The sequence below is a fragment of the Scyliorhinus canicula genome, chromosome 5, assembly GCF_902713615.1.
Source record: "Scyliorhinus canicula chromosome 5, sScyCan1.1, whole genome shotgun sequence".
Classification (NCBI taxonomy): Eukaryota; Metazoa; Chordata; class Chondrichthyes; order Carcharhiniformes; family Scyliorhinidae; genus Scyliorhinus; species Scyliorhinus canicula.
In genome coordinates this window covers 165637805-165651369 of record NC_052150.1, presented here as the reverse complement: position 1 = coordinate 165651369, position 13565 = coordinate 165637805, and the positions used below count along the sequence as shown (strand labels likewise).

General features: G+C 43.7%; 1 protein-coding gene across 2 annotated transcripts in view; it reads left to right on the top strand.

Annotated features, from left to right (window-relative positions):
- Window positions 1–3762, top strand: part of slc25a40 (solute carrier family 25 member 40) — a 51202-nt gene extending 47440 nt beyond the window's left edge. For both annotated transcript variants that reach the window (XM_038797994.1, XM_038797993.1), the window contains exons 10-11: window positions 1471–1551; window positions 2961–3762. In XM_038797994.1, the coding sequence (XP_038653922.1) occupies window positions 1471–1551; window positions 2961–3079 (200 nt within the window). In that variant the 3' untranslated portion in view covers window positions 3080–3762. The remainder of the gene's footprint in view (window positions 1–1470; window positions 1552–2960) is intronic.
- The last annotated feature ends 9803 nt before the right edge of the window (window positions 3763–13565 follow it).

Here is a 13565-nt window from a genome sequence, read left to right as displayed (position 1 = left end):
CTAAGCCGCGCACATGAGGAGGAAGAGTTAACCCTCTCCAGGGCATCAGCCCATGTCCCATCTTCGATGTGTTCCCCCAGTTCCCCCTCCCACTTAGCTTTCAGCTCCTCTACTGACGCCTCCTCCACCTCCTGCATTACCTTGTAGATATCAGATATCTTCCCCTCCCTGACCCAGACCCCCGAAGCACCCTGTCACTCACCCCCCTCGCGGGAAGCGAAGGGAATCCCTCCACCTGCCGCCTAGCAAACGCTTTTACCTGCAGATACCTGAACATGTTCCCCGGGGGGAGCCCAAATTTCTCCTCCAACTCCCCCAGGCTCGCAAACCTCCCATCAATGAACAGGTCCCTCAGCTGTCTGATGCCCGCTCTGTGCCAACCCTGGAACCCCCCATCAATGTTCCCCGGGACGAACCGATGGTTCCCCCTTAACGGAGCCTCCATCGAGCCCCCCACTTCCCCCCTATGTCGCCTCCACTACCCCCAAATCTTGAGGGTGGCCACCACCACCGGACTCGTGGTATATCTCGTAGGAGGGAGCGGCCACGGCGCGTTACCAGGGCCCCCAGGCTTGTATCTCCACAGGACGCCCTCTCCATCTGTTTCCATGCTGCCCCCTCCCCCTCCCCCTCCCCCTCCATCACCCACTTGCGCACCATCGACACATTGGCCGCCCAATAATACCCCGAGAGATTGGGTAACGCCAGCCCCCCACCATCTCTACCCCGCTCCAAGAAGACCCTCTTCACCCTCGGGGTTCCATGCGCCCAAACAAAGCTCATGATGCTGCTAGTCACCCTCCTAAAAAAGGCCCTAGGGATAAAGATGGGCAAACACTGAAAGAGGAACAAGAACCTCGGGAGAACAGTCATTTTGACGGACTGCACTCTACCCGCCAGCGATAGCAGCACCATGTCCCACCTTTTGAATTCCTCCTCCATCTGCTCCACAAGCCTGGTAAAATTAAGCTTATGGAGAGTCCCCCAACTCCTGGCCACCTGCACCCCCAGGTATCTGAAACTCTTCACTGCCCTCTTAAATGGGAGCCTCCCAATTCCCTCCTCCTGATCACCCGGGTGTACTACAAATACCTCACTCTTGCCTAGATTTAACTTGTAGCCCGAGAAGCTCCCAAACTCAGCCAACAGCTCCATCACCCCCAGCATCCCCCCATCGCCCCCGGCATTCCCCCTAAACCTGATCAAACATTATGGTGTACTGTGAACTGATTCAAGTTGGTGTACTTATGAGCTAAATCTTTCAACCTTGTGTATGGAGACTTGTACCAGAATCTACAAATAGCTTTTAAATAACCCATTAATGCTAGGTTTCTATTGCCTTCTAATTTGGACATCATGGTTTTCCTAACTATGAAATATCAAATCTGTATCCTGTAGCAGGGAGAAATAATAGTCAAATGAATGCAGGCAGAATCGAGAGTTTCTGTGGTAATAAATTTTCTTTTCCAGATTCACGAAGAACCTTAACTTCCACCTTGAAAATAATGAAAAGAATTGTTCGGGAATCAGGTTTTGGAGGTTTATTTGTTGGTAAGTAAGCAACAAACTTAGCACGAAAAAAACTAGTATTTTTTAGTGATGAAATATCAGCTTGCTGTCTGATTTTGTGATACATTTCAAATTAGAGATAAATTCCTGTGTTGTATTTTATTTCTGGTAGGAAAGTGTTTCGAATTGTAAGTGTTTTCATATGACTTTTTTTTGTAGCTTGTGAATTTTGTGCAAGAGCTCGAACCACTCTGATTGAATGGCATTATGCATTTTCTATAGTGTCCAGCAATTAATGTTTGCCTCCCTGCAATCCAATCAAACTGGACACAAAATGCCTATTTGGATATCCAGCTTCTTGAGAATTTTTCAAGCAATAATTTCCTCAAGCCTCATCTTCCAGCAAAGTGTAAATGGCTACACAGCTTTTGCGTGTCATCTACCTTGATGTTCTAGGCATTCCGATTCAATGACTACAGCCCAGGGTTACTCATCACTAACCATTTTGAAGCTGACTGCTTCTTCAGGATGCTAATGAATGGACAAGATCTTTCGGCTGTTCACAGCGGCATGATCTTCTAGTCCTGCTGCCGCGCACCCCTGCTGAGGATGGCACAATGGTAGCACTGCTGCCTCATAGCAAGGACCCAGGTTCAGTTCCAGCCTTGGGTGACTGTGGAGTTTGTACATTCTCTCCATGTCTGCATGGGTTTTCCTCCAGGTGCTCTGGTTTCCCCCCACAATCCAAAGATGCGCTGATTAGGTGGGGTTAAAGGAAAGGGCAGTGGAGTGGCCCTGGGTGTAGGGTGTTCTTTCGGAGGGTCGGTGCAGACTCAGTGGGTTAAATAGCCATCTTCTGCACTAATAGGGATTCTATGGATTCAATAGGAAATTCCATTGACAGCAACAGGACCAGAAAATCCTGCCAACAGCACACCATGGAGAAAAACAGTGCAAGGAGACCAGAGAATCTTGCCCAAAATGTTGGTATAGAGTGGAATCTACATTCCTTGCAACAGTGTTCAATTCCCCCCCCCCCCCCCCCCCCCCCCCATCTCAGTTTAGCTGCTACCATACTCCTGCATCTTATACATGTGCTGAAGGAAGCCCCTATTACCATTGTAGGGGTTCCAAATCACGAAGCAGGATGAGAGTAGTCTTTCTTTGTTCTCACCACAGTCCCAAAAAAATTGATCCAGTTAAAAATGGCATCTGCTCAAACCCACATTACCAGTAAGACCCACATGTAGCAGTACGAATCGACTGAATACAAACTGCCACTTGTATTTTCTAATTGCCAATGCCTGCAAAATTCTCATCAAAATTATTCTTGAATTTTAGTTAGCCTGATTAAAGATTTAGTTTCTACTATTTTAAACTAAAATAAAAATTAGAAAGGATTTGTTTCATAAGACTGTACATAAAATAGATAATTATCTGTCTTCCTGCAGGTTTGTTGCCTCGATTAATGAAGGTAGCACCAGCTTGTGCTATTATGATCAGTTCATATGAATATGGCAAATCTTTTTTTCGTAAAATAAACAGAGAGCAGGAACTAAAAAGAGGGTGAAAGTCAGAAAATCCACACAACCGGAGTTTGAAGAAGAAATTGAACACAGCCTAATTTCCTGGCAAATAGACTAATGTTAAATGTGGCCTACTCATTATCGTACACAGGGAGACCTTGGAACAGCAAACATTTCGTGAAGGGACAGGATACTTTCTTTTATGACCCTGTTTCCAGTGTTTCAATTCTCTGTAAAACATGTTTGCCATTATGTCTCAAGTTTCAAGGTCCAGCCAAAATGATGTGAAAGCTATAGGAATAATGAGATTTATGTGAAGAGAAAACAATAGGAAGAATTTACCTATTTAGTATTGGAAATTTATAGATCTATGTCAACGAAGACTCTCAACCTTGGGAGGTAAGAAAGTTGTGTCTTGTCATAATTAAATGCAACTGTAGAAATTTAAAGTGCAATACTAACATTGAAAATTACTTAGCCTACTACTAAATGTATGTAGACCATGAAATATACTGCCAGAGCAGACGATGATCACAAATGGGCTGGTGAGATTGTTGTGGTCTGTTCATCTAAACAACTTATTACAATGAAGATTATTTTCTGAAAGAGTCCAGTAAATAATTTGTGGAATTTTGTTAATGTTGAAAACATTTGGGGGGTTTTTGGTGTCTGATTTTTGTGTCCCATAAATATCTGATTTTTAAATAAATGAACACTGCACATGTTACAGGTTTTTTGGTTCCAGTGATATACTGAGATCAAGTATTTGACTTGGGGTGATTCGTTAATTTTTATCCTTTCATTTCTACTCAAGTGATTTATTTCCCCCCCTTCCTAAAAGCAGAATTTAGTGTGTAAAATGTATACACTGGGAAAAGTAGTGAACAGTAATGTATATAATCTTGCTTTAACTAAGTTGTTAGAGGATGGGAAAAGAGTAACTGTTCTTATAGCTTATGTAGCTGTCCCTTTCTGCTTCTAATATTTGTTAAATTCGATCAACCTGAAGTGATAATTCTAATAACTACTGCAAGATTATACCTGCAGTTTTAAAGGGCAGAGGTTTGAAGTTCTGCAGCAATACCGTGGAAGGTATTTTCCTTGTCTTAATGGAGTTGGTATCCTGTTGCAAACTGGAATATGAAAAGGGAAAAATTAACATATGGAAAGTGATGGAAGATTTAGTTGATGCCATTTTGTTGACAACATTGCCAAGTGGCACTTACTCAGCAATAAGCTGTTCACTGAGGCTCAGCTTCGGGCCTCATTAAGGCTTGGTCCAAACATGCACGAAAGAGCCAAAATTCCTGAAGTGAGGGGAGAGTCACTGCTCTTGACATCAAGATGGCACTTGACCACACGTGTCATGAAAATGGCAATGAAAGAGTTTTGCAAAAATGAAGTCGCTGGGAAACTGTGGGGGATCTCTCCTCTGGTTGGAGTCATCTAGTACAAAAGGATTATGATTCTGGTTGTTGGGTAACAATCATGTCAGTTTAAGAACATTGCTGCAGGAATTCCTCATGGTAGTAATGTCCCAGGCCCAATTATCTTAGGCTGCCTCATCAGTGACCTTCCCTCCATCCGAAGGCGGGGAGGGATGTGTACCATTCGCGATTACTCAGTTACTTAAGCAATCCGAGCCTGCAAGATGATTGAAAATCAGTGAGCTATTCATTTTCACTCTAACAAAAGTGTGCTTTATTGCCACAGTAACAAATGAGCACAGCTCCAACCCAAGGCTCGAAGGCTCAATTTTTCACCCAAACCACCCAGCTAAAAACAGACAGGCATGTAGTTAAAATCAAGGAGGACCAGGCATTTAACAGGCAACTGATCTGTTTTTGACCATTTTTACTCAGAGAAACATTGGTTTCTACATTTTATCTGTTAATTTTCATAGCTCTAATACAAATGCCCCATTAAAATATCAGTAGGAAACAGGTTTGATCAAGCTAGTGTTTTAGCTTGCTTGTCAGCCAAGTGAATTTTCTGATATTTATTACCTGGTCACAAGTTTGAGGGGCATTGTTGGACCAGATAATTCATAATTCAAGAATTGAATTTAGGACAAAGTGCTGCATCTGTCAAGAAACTAGAATATTTTCTGATTATATTTTGAAAACTGTGGGAAGGAAATGTAAGTTGCTTAAGGCAGTGACAGCTTGGCAAGTAAATGGAACTACCATCATAAATCCCTAGTGCAGAAGGAGGCCATTTCGCCCATCGTGTCTGCACCAACCCTGCGAATGAGCACTTACTCATGCCCCCTCTCCCCGTAACCCCATCTGCACATCCCTAGACAGCATAGCCAATCCACCTAACCTGCACATCTTTGGTCTGTATACAGTGTCCCAAAGCTGGAATTTAACCTGGGACCCTGGTGCTGTGAAGCAGCAGCGCTAACCACTGTGCTGGCCCAATCCATCTGGAACAATAAGGGCAGCAGATACCTGGGAACATAACCACCTGAAGGTTTCCCTCAAAGTCATTCACTATCCTAACTTGGAAGCATATTGCCATTTCTTCATTGTTGCTGGGTCAAAATCCTGGAACTTTCCCTGACAGCAGTGCATATATACCTACACTACAGGGACTGCAGCAGTTCAAGACTAGGGATGGAAAAATACTGGCCTAACCAGTGACACCGTTACCATAAATGAATGTCAAAAATGAATGTCTCCATATGTTGATGAGTTTAGCAGCACTGCAAACTGATATTTACTGAAGACAAGCTGGTAACAATAGGGAACAGAATATGAAGTGTTTTGAATAAGTGTTAAAGGTTCAAAGGAATAGACAAAGGTGTGAAGAAAGGTAAATAAAGTAAGCATAATTTGCATTTACACTCTAAAAGTTAGACTCGGGAATTGAAGGTAATTTTGAGTTTGACATCTGAAGAGGTTAGATCAGATGAGGGAAGATCAATGGGGAAAACTGATGACTAAACCGATGCAAGCTTGTTTTCAAGACAGCGACCAACAGAATAAATAGCTGTTTAATTCCCTGCAAGCAGTGTTTGTGAAGAAAGTCTATCTTGAAAAATAAGCTCTTACATTCCACCTCAGAATCAATCCCAAAGAGATAATAATGGCCTGGTGTGGGAACTGTTACACATTTTGAACACTGCAGAAATCTAGTAAGGAGATTAGCTCAGAAGATAGTGAAATAAAGATTGTTTGGAACTGGGTAAAGTTGGTGATACTGTATAGCCATTCATTTTGTTAAGTGCACTTCAAGTGGACTTTATTATATTGTTTAATAATTCTTTCATTTAAAATCATAAAACATCTGGGACATCTATCCTGGATTTCAGATCTTTCTGCATTATACCAAATTGCAAAAATACAGTTGAGGGCAGTTGTTTCAAGTTTCGCTTTTGGAATAACTAAACTGTGTCCTTAATACACGTGGGCTGGTTTAGCTAGCCTGCTGGTTTGTAATGTAGAGCAAGGCCTGCAAGCAGATTCAATTCTTGTACTGACTGAGGTTATACATGAAGGCTCACATTCTCAACCTCGCCGGAGGTGTGGTGATACTTGGGTTAAATCACTACCAGTTAGCTTTTCCCTCAAAGGGGAAAGCAGCCCACGGTCATCTTGCACTATGGTGACTTTACTTTCCCACAGCATAGAATTTCCACTGTAGAAGGCCATTCGGCCCATCGAGTCTACACTGGCCCCTGGAAAGAACACCCCACTTAAGGCCACATCTTTACCCAATCCCAGTAAACCCACCTAACCTTTTGGATACTAAGGGGCAATTTAGCATGGCCAATCCACCTAACCTGCACATCTTTGGATGGGAGGGAGGGAGGGGAGTCAAAATGAACAGGAAGGTTTATAGTCTAAAGTTGTGCCCGTTATATGAGGGTTGATATTATGCAGTTGGATTGGTTAACTATCGCAGAGAGGTTTTGATTTCATTGAAGGAATCGGCTGGAGTTAAACATTGCACAGTTCATGGTGAGCCCCCCCCCCCCCCCCCCCCCAAGTGCCTTGCAGAGTTTTGCGAGTTTAGTACCTTGCGAGATGATACCATTAGAGATCATTTGGTTTGCGGGTTGAGAAATTAGGTCAGAGAATTATTAACGGGACAAAATCCAAAGTCTAAAAACAGCTTTAGATGGTGACATTTCAATGGAGCTTGCTGCTAAAGAGGATTCTCTGCTCAGCATTGGCACGAAAATCCACAGACTGGCTACTGCCCAGAGTCCACCCAGCAACAAGTGTGTCATCACTCTGCATAAACAGGCTATCCTTTCTCCAGCTAGCAGCCTATGTAAAAATTGTGGCAGAACTGGCCACACAGCAAGAGCTTGCTGGATCATGGATCAAAGCAGTTTCTCGAGAGAACAATGTTCAAGGAAAAGTGCAGAGCGCTTCTAAAACAAAAAAAAAAATTCAACTTGGAAAATTCACAATGTAGAAGAAAATAACAACAGTGAAAACATCACATCGTTTTGATGAGGAATTGAAGCTGAATTATCAATCCAAGGTGGATCACAGATTATGGGTAGTTGACTGGACAACCTGTAAAAATGGAGGTAATGCTTCAAACATTTCCAGTCTTTTACCCTCCAAGTACTATACACAACAGGGTAAAATGAAAACTGGCGACAAGAATGGGATTTTAAGAAACTTGGAAAATAAGAACAGGAGTAGGTCGTTCGGCCCTTTGACCCTGCTGTGCCATTCATTTTGAGCATGGTTGATCATCCAACACAATAGCCTGTTCCTGTCTACACACCCGCCCTATATCCTTTGATCCTTTTCACCCCGAGAGCTATATGTAACTCCCTGAAAGAGATTCCCCCTCATTCTTCTGAACTCCATTGAATACCATGCTAACCAACTCAATCTCTCCTCAATATGCCAGTCCTTTATTTGCCCAATCTACATGCAGATTCAAGTCATCCATAATTACAGATGTTCCTTTATTGCATGCATCTCGGTTCCCTGTTTAGTGCCATTCTCAAAATCACCACTAGTTTTGGGACCTATACATAGACCCCACTGATGATTTTTGCCCATTTGCACTTCTCAGCTCTACCCATATAGATTCTACATAGTCAGAGCTAAAACTATTTAATTTCCTCTTTTAATGAACAATGCAACTCCCATTACCTTTTCCTTTTTGTCTGTCCTTCATAAATACTACATGCCTTTGTTCAGTTCCCATCCACATTCCCCCTGCAGCTATGTCTCATCCCGACTTATCATACCATATCTGTTATATATTTGTGCGATTAATCTTTTCACATTATTGCAGATGCTTCGCACCTTAAGGCACAAATGCTTAAGGCGTGTCTCTTTAAGATGAGCCCCTCCCACTTCTCACTCTTTTCTGTAGAGGCCCTGTTTGATTTTGGCCATTGAATTCTCTACCTAGCACTTTTCTTATTCTCCTTACTGTCTTTTGTTCATGCCCTTAATTCCTCCTCCTCTAACTCCTTGCAATGTTCACATCTTCCTGCTATGGTAGTTTAAATCTTGCACAACCACTCGCATATACTCCTGCCCAGGTGTAACCCATCCAGTTTGTACTGGTCCCACCTCCTCCAGAACTATTCCCATTGTTCGAGGAATCTGAAACCCTCTCCCTCACATCATCTCTTCAGCCATGTATTCATCGCGGTTTCCTGCTAGTTCTATTCTGACAAGCATGTGGCACCAGTGGTACAATTGAGGTCCTACTTTTCAATTTACTCCCTATATTCTGCTTTTAGGACCTCATCCCCTTTTATATATCACAACCACTGGCTGTTCATCCTCCTGAAACATCCTTAACCATAACACCAGAGGCAACAAAGCATCTTGGAGTCACATTTACAGCCACAAAAATGCCTATCTATTCCCCTATAACTATTATATTTGCATACTTTCTGCTCCTCCCCTGTGCAACAGAGCCAACTGTATTTAAACAAATTTGGCTGTTGCTGCTTTCTCCCGAGAGGCCTGACATGGGACCAAAAGTCAAACCACAGGACAAACCCAAGTGATTTAGGAAGGTTGGCCACCCTGTTATGGAGCAGGCAGTGAATGAGGACACATTTCTGACAGCAGCCAAATTGGAGCAGGGTGCTCCATAAACCTTCATGGTTGACAGAGTCAAAGCTTTCGGTCAGGTCGAAAAAGACCAATTACTCCAGTTGGTGCTGTTCCTGTATTTTTCTGGGATTTTCCCCAAAGGAGGCTGCAGTCTCAAAGTAGCTAAATTAACTATGCTGCTTAAATTAGAGTTTGTAATAAGTGAGAGGCTGTCATTGCCCACCGTTTTAAAGGAACAAATCAGACAGCCATTTCTGGCAGGTGCAAGTGGCCGGTTATATGTAGGAACTAGGAAGTTATTATTCCATTTGCTCTGCTCTTGCACAAGCTGATCTACCTCGGTACATCCCCAAGTGACTCAGCATCAAAATCATGATACGGGTGTGAAGCTGCTGTACTTCTCCATTAGTTAGCCACTAAAAGTGCAGGAAAATATTATACTTTCAGTTGTAGGTGAATTTTTAATTACTCAAAACAAAAGGTATGCTGTCAAATCTTACACATCAGGAAAGACACAATAATACCTCCTGTTCCCACTGAGATTTGTTATATTTGTGCCTGTCCCAATGAGTGCATGATAGCCTCGCCAGCATGTCTTTTTTTCAGCAGCACCCAAGTACAATACCAAACAACTATTTGAATTTTTAATATTGTGATCATTTCTGCCAAACCACCTCGCTGGCACTGAAAATTAATTTTTACACGTGTAGTCAGTCCTTCAGATTTTAGTTGTCAGAATATTTAAAATTAAAATCTCTCCCCCTTTGACGGTCACATCTTTCCATCCCCACTTTGTTTTCTGTACTTTAAAAGTATTCTTAATTTTTTAAATTAACTTTTTAATTTTCATAAAACACAAAATAAACATCCATTTACAAACCTCGACCCACTGAGTGTCACCAATTCCTAAAGACAAAGGTCGCCATAATCCAGCAGGCTGGGGTCCAGGACCCACCCAAGCCAGCCACCAACTCCACCCCTAGGACAAAACACTTAAAAACCCTTAGTTCCTGTCAGACCCCAGCCCCACTCCACCCCCAACCTTGAAAAAATGCTTTCTGAAAGAACGACACCTTCTCTCTCGCCTCCTCCCTCGCGCCCACCCACCTCAACCTATAAGATGGGCTCACTGAGCCTTGCTCAAGCAGGTGCAGTAAGCCATCGCCCCTCCCCCACCTCACTCACTAATTGAAACTTTACAGCTAGCGAAGACAACCCCCCACCCCACCCGCCAGGGTGTATGCTCAAAAGGAACAAAGAAAAACAACAGACCCCAACCCATACCAGCTGCAAGATGAGCAATCAAAACTCCTTTGGTCACTGAAAGGGGGCAACACAGGTGGAGAAGGTAGTTCAAGGGCAGCACGGTAGCATGGTGGTTAGCATAAATGCTTCACAGCTCCAGGATCCCAGGTTCAGTTCCCGGCTGGGTCACTGTCTGTGCGGAGTCTGCACGTCCTCCCCGTGTGTTTCCTCCGGGTGCTCCGGTTTCCTCCCACAGTCCAAAGATGTGCGGGTTAGGTGGATTGGCCATGCTAAATTGCCCGTAGTGTCCTAAAAAGTAAGGTTAAGGGGGGGTTGTTGGGTTACGGGTATAGGGTGGATACGTGGGTTTGAGTAGGATGATCATTGCTCGGCACAACATCGAGGGCCGAAGGGCCTGTTCTGTGCTGTACTGTTCTATGTTCTAAGAAGGCATACGGCATGCTTGCCTTCATTGGCCGGGGCATTGAGTATAAGAATTGGCAAGTCATATTGCAGCTGTATAGAACCTTAGTTAGGGAGTATAGTGTTCAATTCTGGTTGTCACACTACCAAAAGAATGTGGAGGCTTTAGAGAGGGTGCAGAAGAGATTTACCAGGAAGTTGCCTGGTATGGAGGGCATTAGCTATGAGGAGTGGTTGAATAAACTCGGTTTGTTCTCACTGGAACGACGGAGGTTCAAGGGTGACCTGATAGAGGTCTACAAAATTGAGGGGCATAGACAGAGTGGATAGTTAGAAGCTTTTTTTCCGGGGGGGGGGGGGGGGGGGGGGAGGTTTAAGGTGCGAGGGGCAAGGTTTAGAGGAGATGTATGAGGCAAGTTTTGTTTTTTTTTACACAGGGGGTAATGGGTGCCTAGAACTCGTTGCCGGAGGAGGGGGTGGAAGCAGGGACGATAGTGACATTTAAGGGGCATCTTGACAAATACGTGAATAGGATGGGAATAGAGGGATACGGACCCAGGAAGTGTAGAAGATTTTAGTATAGACGGGCAGCATGGTCGGCACAGGCTTGGAAGGCCGAAGGGCCTGTCCTGTGCTGTACTTTTCTTTGTTCCTCCAGGGATCATTTATTCCCCATTCCATTTCCTTGACCACTATCCCAGACAATTGTAGACCACTCAATCTCAAACATACAGATAAAAACTACAACCCCTCTCAAACCAACCCTCCTAACCATCCCCATTAAAGATTCAATCAAATCCCTACAATCAAGTCCAAGCCCATGCTCCTTGACAAAAGCGACCACCTCTTCAGATGTTCTAAAAAGATGATTTTGCCTGAATAGTCACTCAACACCACTCCAAACCAGACTCCACTCCTGAATAGCTCTGACTTAGCCTTATTAAAAGTCGTACGCCACTTCCCTAACTCCACTCTGACATCTTGGTATATCCTAATGACGCTTAGACCATAAGATAAAGGAACAAAATACGGCAACTCGGCCCATCGAGTCTGCTCTGCCATTCAATTATGGCTGATATTTTTCTCATCCCCATTCCCCCACCTTCTTCCCCTTATTAATCAAGAACCTATCTATATCTGTCTTAAAGACAGTGATTTGGCCTCCACAGCCTTCTGCGGCAAAGAGTTCCAGAGATTCACCACCCTCTGGCTGAAGAAATTCCTCCTCATCTTAGTTTTAAAGGATCAAAATTTTAGTCTGAGATTGTGTCCTCTGCTTCTAGTTTTTCCAACAAGTGCAAACGTTCTCTCCACATCCATTCTGTCCAGGCCTCACAGCATCCTGTAAGTTTCAATAAGACCTCCCCTCATCCTTCTAAACTCCGAGTACAGACCCAGAGTCTTCAACCATTCTTCATACGACAAGCTCTTCATTCCAGGGATCATTCTTGTGAACCCTCTCTGGACCTTTTCCAAGGCCAGCACATCCTTCCTTAGTTACGGGGCCCAAAACTGCTCACAATACTCCAAATGGGGTCTCACCAGAGCCTTATACAGCCTCAGAAGTACATTCCTGGTCACATGAATGCTAGCATTGCATTTTCCTTCATAACTGCCGATTGAACCTGTACGTTAACCTTAGGAGAATCGTGAACAAGGACTCCCAAGTCCCTTTGTACTTCTGATTTCCTAAGCATTTCCCCATTTAGAAAATAGTCTATGTCTCCATTCCATCTTCCAAAATGCATAACCTCACTTTTCCAGATTGTATTCCATCTGCCAATTCTTTGCCCACTCTCCTAGCCTGTCATAATCCTTCTGCAGCCCCCCTGTTTCCTCAATACTACCTGTCCCTCTACAGATCTTTGTATAATCTACAAACTTATCAATATTGTGAAAAGTTGTGGTCCCACCACCGACCCCTGAGGCACACCATTAATCACCAGCTGCCATCCTGAAAAAGACTCCTTTATCCCCACTCTCTGCCTTCTGCCAGTCAGCCAATCCTCTATCCATGCCAGGATCTAAACTTATTTAACAGTCTCCTATGTGGCATCTTGTCAAAGGCCTTCTGGAAATCTAAATAAATCACGTCCACTGGTTCTCCTTTGTCTAACTTCCTTGTTATCTCCTCAAGAACTAACAGATTTGTCAGACATGACCTCCCTTTGACAAAGCCGTGCTGACTCAGTCCTATTTTAGCATGCACTTCCACGTACTCCGTGATCTCATCTTTAATAATGGACTCTAAAATCTTACCAATGACCGAAGTCAGGCTAACCGGTCTATAATTTCCTGTCTTCTGCCTCTCTCCCGACTTAAACAGCAGTGTTAGATTAGCCACTTTCCAATCCTCTGGGACCCTTCCTGCCTCCAGTGATTCCGGAAAGTTCACCGCCACTTCTGAAATACTTCTGAAATGTGGTCATAGTCGTAATGTCAAAGCCTAATATATTTCTAGACTATGGGCAGTTATAAGCAAATAATAAACAAAAAGTGCTGCTCCTTTGCTGCTGATAGCAAAATGCAGCTCATTCAGTCCATCATGCAGCATTTATGATTCTCTCTTCCCCCTCTCCCTCTCCAATTAAGGGGCAATTTAGCATGGCCAAACAACCACCTACCCTGCACAGCTTTAGGTTATAGGGGTGAGACCCACACAAGCATGGGGAGAATGTGCAAACTCCCCACAGTGACTGGGGGCCAGGATCGAACCCAGGTCCTTGGCGCTATGAGGCAGCAGTGCTGACCACTGCTTTAACGTGCTGCTCCTAGTATTTAAGATATTAAAACAAGTGAGAGATAAATAATC